The sequence below is a fragment of the Monodelphis domestica genome, chromosome X (genome assembly GCF_027887165.1).
Source record: "Monodelphis domestica isolate mMonDom1 chromosome X, mMonDom1.pri, whole genome shotgun sequence".
Lineage (NCBI taxonomy): Eukaryota > Metazoa > Chordata > Mammalia > Didelphimorphia > Didelphidae > Monodelphis > Monodelphis domestica.
This window is the reverse complement of record NC_077235.1, coordinates 31,096,057-31,111,138: the sequence shown is the minus strand read 5'-3', so window position 1 is coordinate 31,111,138 and position 15,082 is coordinate 31,096,057. Positions and strand designations below refer to the sequence as shown.

The window sequence follows — 15,082 nt, the reverse complement described above, 5'->3', positions numbered from 1 at the left end:
AGCCAGGAGAAGACCTGAGTTCAAGTTCTGTTTGTGATCTCTAATGCCTGTGTGACCCTTGGCAAGCCTCTTGAGCTACTTTTCAGTAGTTCAAGTAACTGAGACTTAAGTTGTAGGCAGGTTGCCAACTTGCCCTGGTGGTAGTTTCATCACTTTGGAGTTTCCTTCCTTTCCAGTGAAATCCCAGGGCCGGCCCGTATGCCTATTAGTAATCAGAGGAATACAGGGCTAAAGGCGGAAAGGACCATCCATTGCAGTGGTTAGGGCAGTGGCCTTGGACATGGGGTTTCCAGCCTGCTTTACATACTTCTTGCAAAATGAGGGTTAGACTCGATGGGCTCTCCAGTTCTGACCTGCTCTAAATTTATCCTACTTCCTACTTCACTCCAAATTCCTACAGTGGCCCATCAGTCAGGCATTTGAAAATATGGTGAATAAGCCTCCTGATTTTTCAGATGCCAATCATGGTACTTCTCAGCCTTTGAAGAGACTTCAGCTTTTTCTTAAATTCCTTCTAGCCATTCTTCCTGGCCTCCCTTTCTCCCCATGGTATGAAAGCTGCACAAAAAACATCTTAGAAAAAAAGTTTTGAGTAAGTTACACGGGGCCATGGGAGGCAGTGTAGAAAAATGGAAAGAGCCCTGGATTTTGCACTTAATTACCCATGTGACCTTGAGCAAGTTCTTTTTCCTCTCTGGGCCTTAGTTTCCTCCTGGGTAAAATGAGGAGGCTGAACTAGCTGGCCTCGAAGGTCCCTTTTAGTTTCAAATTTTCTTGTCATTCCTCGACAATCTGTTTTAAGTCCTGTTGATTTTTGTCCTCATCTAGCCTCTTTCTCCTGCCCTCTCCCTAGTCCAGGCCCTCACTGCTACCCAGCTGAACCATTGCCATAGCTTCCTAACTGCCCCTCCACACATGGTTTTGTTGGCTGTGCTACCATGTTGGACTGATGTCAGTAGATCAGAGTTCAAAGGGACCTTAGTGGCAACCTACTTTAACTTGTACCTGAAAATGAATCTTGGCACTTGAAGCCCTCAAGTTTCAAGGCTCTGCCCCATCCTGAGGCAGCTCTTCCTACTTTGGTCTAGCCCTGGTAGTTAGCCTCAGTTTGTCTCCTTGTGGTTCCTAGCCTTGCCTTGTGGGGCCACACTATGCCCTTGGAGGCAGCTGTCAGATTCTTCCCAGTCTTTTCTTGACTAGACGTGCCTGGTTTCCTCTCCCCATTCTTATGTGGGATGAACTCAAGGTTTGCTTCACCATCTTGGCTCCCCTGGGACTCTGGAGCTTCTCACTGACCTTCCTAGCAGCACATCCAGATGGGGGCTGATCAGAGCAGTGTAGAGCAGGACTGTGCCCCTCTGTCTGTCTACAAAATTTCCTGTCCTCTCACTCCCTTCTTAGGCCTTTGCAGTCTGGCTCCAGACTTCATCAGTTGCTCAATATTGCCCTTTCAAAGTTCCCAGTGATGTTTACTTGCCAGATCCAATGGTCTTTTTTGGTCTTCATCTTTCTCGATTTCTCTGCTGCATTTAACATTGCTACCCATCATCTCCTCCTAGACACTGTTTCCTCTCTGGGTTTTTGGGACACTGCTTTCTCCTGGATCTCCTACCTGTCTGACCTCTCCTTCTCAGGCTCTCCCCATCAACCCCACCCTATGTGTATTCCTCCTTCTCCTCTTCCTCTTCTCTCTCCTATCCCTCTGAGTGACCTTCTCACCTCCCTTAGGTTTAGCCATCACCTCTATGTAGATGACTCCCCAGATCCATCTGAACAGTTCTGGTGTCTCCCTCTAGCTTCAGTTACACCTCCTGAGGGGTCCCTATCAGATGTTCTAAGAGAGATCTCGAGACCCAAATGTCCAAAACAGAAGCTGTCGCTCTTTCTCTCCAAATCTTCTCCTCTTCCACACGTCTCTATTTCTGTTGAAGGAATCACCATCTTACTGGTCTTTCAGGTTCATAATCTTAGTTTGATCCTTCACTTCTCACTTTCCTCTCCATGTTTTGGTCTTCACATCCCTGCCATCTGACCCATTGTCTCTGCTCACACGTGTGCCCTAGTCCAGGCCTTCATTGCCTCTCACCCAAGGTATTACAACAGTCTCCTAACTGGCTTTTCTGATTCAAATCTCATCACCCCAGTCCATCCTGCACACTTCTGCCAAAGTCGTTTTGCCTTACGTAAAGATCTAACCATTTGACTCCCGCGTTCAGTAAGTCCCAGTTGCTCCCTCTTGCCTTTAGGATCAATATCTTTTTAAGCCTTTTACAACTTGGCCCCAAGTTAACTTCCTAGCCTCACTGGACATAGCTCCCTCCCTGCTCCCTAGCATCAGATAATCCAGCCAAACGGGCTTTCTCTTGGCTCCCCACATATGATACCCCATCTTGTATCTCTATGCGTTATATCTCTGGGCCATTCCTCCTACTCAGAATGTACTCCCTTCTCATCTTCATTTTATAGAATTACATATTAATGTTAAATAAATATTAAATCAAATGAGATATTTGTAAAGTGCTTAACACAGTATTTGGCACACAGTAGGCATTTAATAAATGCTTGTTCCCTTTCCTTCTCCCCTTCCCACTAAGTAATGATGATGATGATGATGATAGCTAGAATTTATGGTGCTTTAAGGTTTTGCAAAATGCTTTTCATATATTACCTCTTTTGGTCCTCACAGCAACCCTGTGATGTAGGTGCTGTTATTATTAGCTCTATTTTAGAGATGGAGAAACTGAGGCAGGCAGCCTTAGTGACTTGCCTAGGTTTGCACAGCTAGTAAATGTCTGTGGCAGGATTTGAACTTGAACCTGACTCCAGGTTCTTGGCTCTACCATTTCAAAGTGTAGCTCAAGCACTACCTTCTGCTGGAAGTCTTTCCTGTTATTTCCATTTACTAGCACCCTCTCTTCCCAATGGCCTTGGAGCCATTTGTATTTATTCTGTGTCCTTACATGTGTCCTTCTTGTCTCCTCTACTCTAATGTAAGGTCTTTTCAAGTAGGGTTTGTTTTACCAGTATTTTCACCTCCAGAACCTAGCACTGTGCTTGGTATACGGTAAATACTTAATAAATGCTTTTTGACTGATTGTCAATCTAACCTAAGACAACCATCAGCATTGTTGGTTGCCATATTGCACAGTTGCCTTTTCTTGAGCTTGTGGCCCACTAAAACTTCTAGATATTTTTCACATGGTCTCCCATTTACTGAGGCTTTTCTTGTCTTTGACTTGGGAAGCTGATTTTTCTTTGGAACCTTTTTATCCCTTATAAGATTCAGCTTATTTGATTCTTCCCAATAATCAAGTCCCGCAGAGTCTTTTTGGCCTTCTGACTGTGCCATCCAGTGGTTAGTGACCACTTCCAGCTTTATGCTAGCTAGCTGTAGATATCTCTGCCTTTATCTAAGCCACTGAAAGAAATGTTAGCCCAGGGCCAAGCAGAGATTCTGGAGGCACTCCCCTGGAGACTTCCTGCTAAGGTGACATGGGATCATTAATAGCTATTCTTTGTTGAATATATCTCATTGGCTTCTTTTCTTATTCACATCTCTATCTTCTCTAAAAGAATCATATGAAATACTTTATCAAATATTCTGCTAAAATCTAGATTTTAAAAATCAAAATTTAAAAACTCTAGGGAAGCTAGGTCTATGACACTTCCATCAACATGTTCTAGAGTTGGCCAGAAATGGAATTTGGGCTCCTTGGCCTAGAGTTCAGACTCAGTTGTTCTAGTCTCTTTTTGGAAAATTGTGACATCTGTTTTTTTCCAGTTGTGGCACAATTTGTAAAATGGGGAGCCTCAACTATACAGTGGACATACTGGATGTCCAAACTCCAACACGGAGGGACCTTTGGGATCATCTAGCTCCTGCCACCTCATTTTTCAGAGTAGAGAACTCTTGCTGAAACAGTGGTCTCCGATGATTCTCTTGTCCCTTTTCTGGATTAGTAATGAAGGGCTCTGAGCCCTCATTTCATATGTAAATCCATATACTCAAGCGTGTTATCTCTGGAGACATGAGTCCACACGGGAGCAGAAATGGACTATTATTTTGCTAAATGGGATTTTCTGTGCACACTCTGAGCATCAATAATTTTTGGTTTTGGACTTCTCTTTCACCTTCCAAACCAATAGGGGGCCCCCTGGGAGTCCTTAAGATTGGGACCCTAAAGTGGTCCCTGGCCAGTTGTAATTTAGCAGAGAAAATTTGGCTGTTATCTGAAAAGTTTTACTCAACTTTTTCCTATTCTTTTTTTTAATTGAAAATCTTTGCAGTTCCAAATTCTCTCCCTCTTTGCATCCCTCGTCCATGTGATGAGAAGGCAAGAATTATGATACCCATTGCATGTATGAAGCGATTTCATATTATTTTCAAGAAGGAAACTTAAAAATGCCAATTCTTTTTAATAAAATCAATTAATTCCAACCCCAAGTCTCCTGACAATCTGTTCTATGGGGTCTGAGGAAATGCTTTGGAAGGGAAGGTTGCTGTTATTATTTTGCCGTTTTTATTTGCTCTGGTATTTCAAGACTGCAGTGGTTCTCCTGTGTTTTAGCTCTCGGGAGTTTCTCTTAAAGGTGCATCGGTTTTAGAACAAACCCACAGCTGGAGGGGTCTGGACACCTTTGGGGCTTTGCTTTCTTCAGAGTTTTGAATGTTTAGACAGGGTTCCTTTTTGGAGAAGGAGAGAGGCCAGTTTAATCACCCCAGGGAGCCCCAAACCTGCCATCGGGTTAGTGCTGAGGCTCCGGCATAGCCACAGAAATGTGATGCGCCTGGCTCTCCAAATGGCTGCCTTTGCCGTTTCACTCGTGCCCGCCTGCATGTGGGGCTCCGGGAATTAGAGGCGAACGGAGTATTTTCAGTGTGGCTGCTGTGCCTTCATCAATCAGGATGTACAATTGAAAGGGCACTCGGCTTAAAGTTTAATTTGATTTCCATGCTATGAATTATGAGTGTCTGGATGTTCTTGTCTGTTTAAATATTAGGCGATATTGAAATGGGTTTGAGCATTCTGGGGGTATATCTTGCTTTGCACTGGATCTTCTCTGGGTTGCCTTTCAAATAGAAGATGATTAAAATGTCTTTTCAAAGCTTTATTCCCAGTAGGAGAAATGCAGTTTAGTGATTCCAAAGCAAAAAGGAATCGAGTTAAGCTTTTCCTCCAAGGTTCTGTGGCTAATGAGGCCTAGGGTTAGTTTTCATAAAAGCATCTCCATTAACAGAAGATCCATACCCCAGCCAAGCTCCGAACTGGGCAAATAGAAGGTAAACATTTGTTGATTGATTAGTCGGACAAATATTGGGCTCCAGTCGCTTTGACAGAATAGCAGTCTTATCAGCAGTGCTATGAATGTAAATGTAGGCACTGAAGGTGACTGTGGATTTAAAAAAATGTAATCAACTTATTGTCTTCTATCTATATTTGAATTCCTAAATTGATTTAAACTGAAACGGAGCTGATCTGGAAAGCAGCAGGGGATAGGCTAGTGAGGACTGTTTGAAGTAGGCCGCCCCGCTGCAGCTGCCTCAGGATTTCAAAAGATTCGTGATTTCATCTGCATCGGCCACACAGAGCAGCCTCTTCATGCCTTTGTAAATGGTTTCACGCGTTGCCGTGGCCAAAGAATTCCTCACCCGTCGGCCTTTCTTCTTGCGATTAACCTCTCCTGGCTTGGCTCAGGGATGACAGGGCTTGACTCTGTCACCTGAGGCTGAGGAGTCCATCCCTCAGTCTGTCTGGCTGGGGAGGACCCAGCCAAGGCCGATCTGGGCTCGCCCAGCCTTCTGGGAGGTCGAGGTCTGGGAGAAGAGGCCAGCAGCCATTCAATAAAGACTTGTTGATCGATCTGTGTGTTTATGAAGTTTGGGCCGGGAGCGGCAGTGTTATGGATTTGAATACAGGCATTGGATGTTATTGTGGGTCTTAAAAACTGTAATCATCTTGTATCCTAGCTATATGTTAATTTCTAAATTGATTGAAAGTGAAGAGCATAGATTTGAAGTCTGGAGAGCAGCAGGGGATAGGCTAGTAATTACTCAAATTACTAGTGATTATTTGAAGTAATGCCGACTTGCTACAGTGCAAATATGCCTATTTGGCGGCCTGTCAGGGACAGAAAGACAGCAGGACTGGCCCAAGCTGTGTGCGTTCTGCTCCCACAATGGGGCCGGCCCCGGGTTTTTGGGGGGGCTGTGGGGGGAGAATGGGTTGTTTTTACTGGGGGGATGGAAAGAAAAGGGTTTGTTTCACTCAGGCTCAATGGAGCTGCTGCTACTTCAGGCCTTGTATTTCATGTCCAATTTCAAAACAAAAGGTTTGCCAGTTTGGGGGTCACTCGGCAGAGTGAGGAGGAGGAAAGATATTTAAATAGCTATTACGACGGCATAGTCACCTGCAGGAATTGGGCATTTCTTTACGAAAAGTCTAGACAATTTTTATTTAAAACAAACAAACCGAAACAACTCTATTGTCTACTCAGGGCTCTGTTTGTGAGCGAGCGAGGATTCTTCTGGAAAAGCTAGTCTGGGGCCCAGCAAATTAAGTGAGGGAACTACCCGAGGAATATCATATTCTGCTGCCCTTTACTTCCTTGACAGCAATGTCGGAGGGCCACATTAGAGAAATGAAAGGTAGCGAGGTTAGAGTGTGGCTGCTGAAAGTCGGGCCTTGACGACACAGGCCCTGATTCATGGGCTAACCGTGTGTGCGGGTGAGCTGAGCCCCCTAGGGTGAGAAACTGTACTTTTATTGTGAATAGATGGCCCATATTCTTGGGGATTGATTGTTCTTTCATAGGCGATCTTGGAGGGGACTTTCTCAAACAGTTTTGCTCAACGTATCTGGGAGATTAGGGAGAAATTTTCCTGCTTATGCTATTTCTTCTTCAAAAAATAGGAAATAAGAAATCAGCCTTTTACTTGGGTACTCTTCCCAATGCAAACACCCCCCCCAAGGCTTACCGGAGCCTGGAAAAGGCCTCCCTTGGTGACCCAGCATCTGCCTCTTTATATCCAGCCTGGGTGTTTCCAGCATGTCAGACCTGCCAGAGGAGCTTGGCATCCACAGGCTTCGGCTTGGAGAATCCAGGTTCACCTCCACACTCTGATGAGGCATCAGAAGAGAGCTCAAATGGAGAAAAAAAGACAGGAGTTGGATCTAAAAAATGCCTATTACATGAAACCCATTTTCTTTCCTTCCTTCCTTCCTTCCTTCCTTCCTTCCTTCCTTCCTTCCTTCCTTCCTTCCTTCCTTCCTTCCTTCCTTCCTTCCTTCCTCTCTCTTCCTCTCTCTTCCTCTCTCTTCCTCTCTCTTCCTCTCTCTTCCTCTCTCTTCCTCTCTCTTCCTCTCTCTTCCTCTCTCTTCCTCTCTCTTCCTCTCTCTTCCTCTCTCTTCCTCTCTCTTTCTTTCTTTCTCTCTCTCTCTTCCTCCTTCCTTCCTTCCCATCTTTCTTTCTTTGTTTCTCTCTCTCTCCTTAATACATGCCACTTGTTGGGTATTTTATAAATTGAATTCTTGTCCAGGCTGGAGATAAATGAGATGGCTTCTGAGATTTTATCGGGTTCTGTAATTCCTCTAATTTTCTTCAAAATATCCAGGACTTTTCTGTGGAAGTGATCAATCCTGCTCCTCCTCCCTAGGCCAGCACCTCTGAGGTGCATGATCTATGTCCAGTCCTAGAGTATCCTGGGGCCAGATGAATTTGACCAATCTCTATAGTGGACCCCGCAGGGGCTTTGTATGAATGTGCTGTGTTTCCTGGCTTCTCCCAGTGAGGGGAAGCAAATGTGGTTTCCACAGCCGGGAGGAGATAAATGGTGTGCCCAAGTAATGTGTGCTTTGACATATGTCCTATAGGAGTTCTCAGCCTGTATATTTTGGGACTTCTCTGGACGGAGTGGATGGGGGCTTCTAAAGACCCAGAATGTAAATCAATTCCAACTGTCATTCACGGCATGGTTGTTTTTATGAGAGAAGCCAGTTGGGTGGTGGTGGTGGGAGGGGGGATTTGGCCACAGATAACAAGAGCGAGTTTTAGTTCATGGCAGGCAATAACACTGCATTTCGTTTGGGGTTGGGGGACTGCCCGAGATGGAGCTCTGGTCTAAACAGTGGAACACCAGCCTCAGTTTCATCCTGGGTAGGCATTGTAGGATAAGAAAGGATGGATGCTTAGGGAGAGAGAGGCAAAGCAAGAATAGAACGTCTCATGAAATGGAGGGCTTGGTTTTGTAGAAAGGCACAAAGGGCACTCATTAGCTTAAGAAAAGGAGCTTGGCTTTTGAGCTAAAAGCTATTGAAAGGTATGGGCAAAAAAGGGCTTATTTATCTCTTGGCATATAGGCTTTTAGTAGAGAAAAAGGATGGGGGGAAATTCAGACTTTATTTGGGCAATTTTCTTGACCATTTGTGTTCTGTATAGATTTAGTGCTGCCCTTGATCTTGGGCAGCCTTTCTACCAAGGTACGGGGACTTGGATTCCTGATTGCTCCAGGCATGCTGGACAAACCTTTTCAGTGCCATTTATTCAGGAAAAATGGTTTCCCTGGTTTCTGGTAAACATCTGGACATTGCACATAGGAGATTTCAGCTCTGTGTGTGTATGTGTGTGTGCGTGTGTAGAGGAGAGAGAGCGAGCGAGCGAGCAGGAGAGAGAACAGGTGTTGCAATTAGTGTTATTACAATATGTACAAATGAATATTGTGCCATAAAGTTATCATTTTGACCAAAATTGTACTCCTTTCTTGTAGGACAGCCAGTCGAGGGGACTTCATGTTTTCTGCGGACCGTTTGGTAGGTCGAGGGTACTCTCTTCCATTTTATTGTTGTGACTCAGTGATGCGTGCCAAGTGCTCCCCAAGGGGAAAGAGGAGGGACTGCTACCCCGTTGGCAGCATGATGAGCTTCTGTGGTTGGAGTAAAGGTTGTCTTTAACACCCTCATGCCCCAGAGTCCTTAGTATGAACTTATTTCCTGCAGCACTGAGGACCTGTTGGTCCTCAGGTCGACATGGCTTCCAGCCTTGGCCTTCCTGCTCACTGTCTGTGAGGCCTGAGGCAAACCCCTTCCCCTCTTTGAACCTCAGGATGCCTCTGTACAATGAGGCTGAGTTAGCTGCTTCCTCAAATGCCAGGGAAACCTTAGACCTCAGGGCAACACGTATCATATATGTGAGAATTAAAAGGAGGATCTAGGATAGGCAGCACTGAAAGACTAAGACTTTGTTAAAAGAGAAAGAGGGAATGGGAGGCAGCTGGGTGGCTCAGTGGATAGAGAGCCAGGCCTAGAGATGGGAGGTCCTAGGTTCAAATGTGGCCTCAGACACTTCCCAGCTGTGTGACCCTGGGCAAGTCCCTTGACCCTCATTGCCTAGCCTTTACCACTCTTCTGCCTTAGAACCACTACACAGTATTGGCTCTAAGCTGGAAGGTAAGGGACAACACCAAAAAAGAGAAGGGTGGGGGTTGGATCATGGGGGAGAAACGGTTTTAATACTGTCTACTTCTATCACTTGTTTTTCTCAGGGAGACATTATAGGAAGTTGATATGCTAGCCTGCTGCCATCCTTAGAACAGGGAATTGTTTCTCCTCAGTGGTTTTACTTCCAAAACCTGGCCCAGCCCAAGAACCTTGACCTCATGTGGAGGAGCAGAGGTGTTAGACAGTAGTAATTTGGCTTCATAGTCAAGCATTTTGCCCCAACTACCCTTCACGTGGCCAGATTTGAAGTTATACATTCCTGTTAGATGGAGAAAAACAACGCTTTTTCACTGCTTCCAATTACATCCTTGAAAGGCCCAGGCAATCAATCCAGGAGTATTTATTAGGTGCTAAGTATGGGGCCTACCAAGAAAGGCCCAGAGGAAACAGTCCCTGCTCTCCGGAGGGATGTGGGGGCAGGGGCTTCCGAGAAAGATGGTTCTGGCTGAATCTTGATGGACTCCAGGATGACCATGTTGGATTAAGAAAAGCAGAAACATGGTCTATTTCAGCCTTTCAGTTGTGGCCTAATAATGGAAGAAAACTAACTTTGTTTTAAAAAACCATAGAACCAGGGCCAGCTGGGTGATCCAGTGGATTGATAGCCTGTCCTAGAGACGGGAGGTCCTGGGTTCAAATCTGGCCTCAGACACTTCCCAGCTGTGTGACCCTGGGCAAGTCACTTGGCCCCCATTGCCTAGCCCTTACCACTCTTCTGCCTTGGAGCCAATACTTAGTATTAATTCTAAGATAGAAGGTGAGGGGTTAGAAAAAACAACAAAAACCATAGGACCTGTCCTCTCTTGAGGTGTTAGTGACTCTGCTTGAGTTTTCCTCAAAGCCCAAAGAGCATGGTCAACTTTAATATGCTGCGTTTGGAATCAAAGGATCTGACTTGAAATCCTCACTACTACTTACTGTGTGACTCTTGCAGTTCACTCTGTGGGCCTCAGTTTCCTCATGTGTGAAATGATGGTGTAGACTGATGTATAAGAGGTCTAGATTATCCCAGACTTAAAGGTGAAAATGGCTTGGGCCTCTGGGGGCTTTAACAAGCTTCACTGATAGCAGCCGAGGTCAAGAGCTTCTCCATGGTACCAGAAATCAGCTCAGCCACCTTCCTTTTTGTGCCTTGTGCCACTTTGAGGGCCTCGGCTTGGGATGCTGTGTGTGAGAGAGGCTGGAGAAGGAGCCAGGGGCTCCCTAAAGGAGAACAGGGCTCCTCTCCCTCACTTGCTTTTCATTTTCTTTCTTTAAGTCGCTTCCCCCATAAAGCCCAGGCCACCCTCATCAGGAAATAGCTTCAGGGAAAGGCATTCTGTCTTAGCTGGGAGGTGGGGCCCTGGGGCACAGTGACTGGAGGGAAGGGCTTGGGGGGGATGAATGACTCAGGATACGGCCTTTGGGTGCTTCCATCTGAAGCTTCTGGTCATCGGAAGCGGATCCACCTTCCTAGTACTGAGGAATGAAATCAGGTAGCTCCCCAATCCGTGAGAGCCCCTGCTAGCAAGAGCTCCTGGGCCCTCGCTGGCCACCCACCTGGTTACATCCTAGTCACTGCCCTCTTGACTCAGCAGGCTCAGATCTGACCAGGGGACTCTGTGGTTTGTTTGGGTCAGGCCAAGGTAGGAGGAGGGAAGAGATGGGCTCAAGAGGCACTCTGTTCTGTGGGTAGAACAGCAAAGAGCCCTGAGGTTTCCAAAGAAAAGAATGCTGCCTTTGCTTTGTAATTTGCTCAGCTGCAATCGAAATTTTCCTCGAAAGTGGTGGCTGGAGTTAGTGCCATACGCAGATCCTGGGGGTTCAGGGTCCTCTGCCTAGTGCTGGGGCTGACAAAGGGCTCTGCCCCACTTACCATTGATCCTTTTAATGGCTGCAGAGTCTTCCTTGTGTTGGGATAATGGAGCCCAAGCCCAGATTTGTCTCTGGTTTTTCCTTTTCAATCAGCAATGTCATATTGATTGTAGAAGATGAGTGTAGAAGATGAGTGCTACAGACTCCGCCTGCCTCTGCTTGCCAGAAGGTCCCTTCGTGTAGCAGCTGATCCCCTTTGTTGAGGCTCTTCTTAGCTTTTCTTCCACATCCCCTGTAATAGTCATCAGGAGGCCTGTTGTGGGAGAATTGCCTTGCTCCTCTCTTTACTTGAACTGCCTTTTTGTACTTAAGAGAGAGAAAGAGAGAGAAAGAAGAGGGAAAAAGACAAAGAACAGAGCAAACAGAAAAAGAAAGGAGAGAGAAAAGAGAGACAGTAGGGAGAAGAAAAAGGAAAGGAGAGAAAAGAGAAAGGAAAGGAGGAGAGGGGAGGGAGAGCAAGAGAGACAGAAAGAAAAGAGATAGAAAGAGAGAGAGGGGGAGAGAGAGATGGAGAGGGAGGGAAAGACAGATACAGAGGGAAAGAGGAAAAGGAGAGAGAACAGGGAGAAAGAAAAAGAGAAAAGAGAGAGGAAAGGGGAGAAAGAGAGATACAGAGAGAGGAAAAGGAGAGAGGATAGAGGGAGAAAGAAAAAGGAGAGAAAGAGAGGGAGATGCAGAGAGAGATAGGCAGAGAGGAAAAGGAGAGAACAGAGGGAGAAAGGAAAAAGGAGAGAGAAAAGAGGAAAGAGGCGAAAGAGAAGAGAGAGGAAAGAGGAAGAGAGAAAGAAGAGGGAGAAAAAGAACAGAGAAATCAGAAAGGAGAGAGAAGAGAAAGAGAAAGATAGTAGAGAAGAAAAAAGTGAAGAGAGGAAGAGAGAGGGAAGAGAGAGAGGAGAGGAAGAGAGAGAGAGGAAGAGAGAGAGAAGAGAGGAAGAGAAGAGAGAGGAGAGAAAGGAAAGAGAAGAGAGAGGAGAGAAAGGAAAGAGGAGAGAGGAGAGAAAGGAAAGAAAAGAGAAGAGAGAGGAGAGAGAGAGAGAAAAGAGAGAGCAAGAGAGAGAGATTTGTTGTCTGAAATGTCACAATTGGCATAAAGATCACTTAGTCAAAAGCAGCCCAGTGTATCACCAGTTGAGGCCAGAGGACCTGGGTTCAAATCTTGCCTCTGCACAAGCATGGGCAAATCATTTACCTCCTTCTCAGTAAAATGAGAATGCTTGATGGGCTGGAAAGGAATGAGCGGCGCTCTGAGGCTGTCTGCATCTCTAATGTTCTGGGCTTCTAGGGGAGGCATGGAGTGGTTCTGAGTTTAGAAGACGCCGTGTAAGGCTCTCTTTCTGTGCCCCTCCCACCCCTAAAGTCTCAGGTGTTATTTGGGATAGTCTAGTACTAAGTGCTGCCAGACATTCCGTCCACAGGGCCAGAGGCTGGCATGTGGCAGCTGGTCATTCTCTTCATGAACGACCCCTTCAACCCCTTTTTCTTGCTCTCCAGATCCGACTTATTGTGGAAGAAGGACTGAATCAGCTGCCATATAAAGAGTGCACAGTGACCACTCCAACAGGTGAGTGGGGAAGTGATTCCCATCCATCCCTTGGAAAGTTTGGGGGAGAAACAACGGAGTGCCAGGATGGGCGGCCGGGAGGCGGGGGTGGGCCGGGAAAGGAAGCGGCCTGAAAGAAATCAATGTGCACAATGAAGCGTCTCTATGGAGCTGGTCTTTTTAGCGTCTTAATGAACTCTGCGAGACATTTAGCGCCATGCCTTTTTCTTAATGGCTTGCTTGTCGATCCAAGTTAAAGGTTAATAAATATCCTTTGCTAGGCAGGTGTTGTCTCCAGCGATGCCCGTGGGGACCACAGCTAAGAATTACACGCAGTTTTCTTCACCTTGGTGGGGAAGCTACTGGCCGGTCAATGGGAGAGACTGGCTGTACATTCAATCAGAGGCATTGGGTGGAAAAATGATAATTAGCCAAACAATGCAGATGGGGAGACCTGGAAAAGGTGCACTGCCCCCCTCCCATATAATTTGAGGTTCTCAGCAATTCTGGGAAGCGGTTTCCCTTGGCTTACCTTGTGAAGGCTGGGCACAGCATGCGCCCTCCTGAGAGCCCACATATGAGTAAAGGGCTTTGTACCCCTTAAAGCACTGCACAAATGCTGGCTATTATTCTTAATCTTAGACTTGCTGGGAGGCGTGGCAGGCAGTGCTGGGCACTGGCCTGGCAATCGGAGGTTTTCATGCTGGGTCGGCCATTTATTGTGAGGTCTGCGGCAGAGCTGTGGAACACTCTAGCCACATTGTTCCTGGGCACGGCCGAGGCAGATGAAAATGTAATTGGGAAATATGGGACAAAACAAATAAAAATACAATAGAACACAGATAGTGCTCATCTGTGGTTGTCCTACATCAATGAGATGCTGTTGGGACCCTTTCGGGAGGCTTCCCAGCCTTGTTTCTGTGGGGCACTCCCTGTCCTTGCCAGGCAGAGTTGTAATCCTTCCGCTCACTGCATGGCAGGGTTCTTGTGATCATTTCAATGAGGTCTTGTTCAGAATGCTCTGTAAAAAAATCAGAAAGAGTTCCCAGGAGAGATGGCTTGGTTGAGCAGAAAGGACACTGTAGTGGCATCTGCAGACCTGGTTAGAAGCTCAAGGGCATCTAGGTAGCACAGTGGAGTAGAGTAGAGTGCCAGGCTTGCAACTGGGAGGACCTAAGTTTGAACCTAGCTTCATATACTTCCTAGCTGTGTGACCCTGGGCAAGTCACTTTGTCACTTAACCCTGTTTGCCTTAGCCCCTGACCTCCTGTCTTAAAGTTGTTACTAAGACACAGTGACGTGGGTTTTTTTAAGAATGCAGGCTCTCATATTTATCTCTGTCATCTGTGAAATGGGCTTCATACTGGCTGTTGTGAGGGAAATATCTTGTGAATGATAGCGTGCTTTTCAGAATCTAGACAGTAATATCCAGGAGGAGAGACCAATGTTTGACTTGGACTCAGCAACTGTTTTATCCACTCTGGAACTGAGCTGTTGGGTTCATGTTTGGGGGAGGCAAAGCAGTGACACTGCTGCCATCATTCACACTGGGTGCCGTCTCGGCTCCTAGTCAGTGTATCAGGAGGGCTGGGGTTCGAGGCTCATTGGCTCTCCATGTAACTCACTTTGGAGAAAAGAGACGTTTTCTGCATGTTACAATGTCAACAATGGACATTTCTTTAGTGCCTTCAAGTTTGCAAAGCTCCTTATAGGCATTCTTTAACCTTTAACGATATCATTATCTGTGAAGTCAGTCCCATGGGTATTGTCATTATTCCCATTTACAGTTAAGAAAACTGAGGCTCACTGAAGTTGTGGCTTGTTCACACAGCTGGAGGTGGGATTTGAACCCAGGTCTTCCAGATTTCAACTCCAGTAGCCAAACTGTGTTACTATTAGAAAAAAATGCTCTCCTTGTTTGATGAACTCCCCAGAGATTTATTATGGAGAACTGAGATGAACACCTTCCATCTTAGAATCAATACTATTTATTGGCTCCAAGGCAGAAGAGCAGTAAGGGTTGGGCAATGGGAATTAAGTGACTTGCCCAGGGTCACACAGCTGGGAAGAGTCTGAGGTCACATTTGAACCCAGAATCTCCCATCTCTAGGGCTGGCTCTCAATCCACTGAGCTACCCAGTTGTCTCTGAGATGTTACTCTTAAAAACCCATTTTCATTGCCTCATGTGGAGGC

General features: G+C 46.1%; 1 protein-coding gene across 2 annotated transcripts in view; it reads left to right on the top strand.

Moving 5' to 3' along the window:
* UPRT (uracil phosphoribosyltransferase homolog) overlaps nucleotides 1–15,082 on the top strand; it is a 36,861-nt gene that overhangs the window by 17,034 nt on the left and 4,745 nt on the right. For both annotated transcript variants that reach the window (XM_001371944.5, XM_056808855.1), the window contains exons 2-3: nucleotides 8,765–8,807; nucleotides 12,840–12,909. In XM_001371944.5, coding sequence (XP_001371981.2) covers nucleotides 8,765–8,807; nucleotides 12,840–12,909 — 113 coding nt within the window. The remainder of the gene's footprint in view (nucleotides 1–8,764; nucleotides 8,808–12,839; nucleotides 12,910–15,082) is intronic.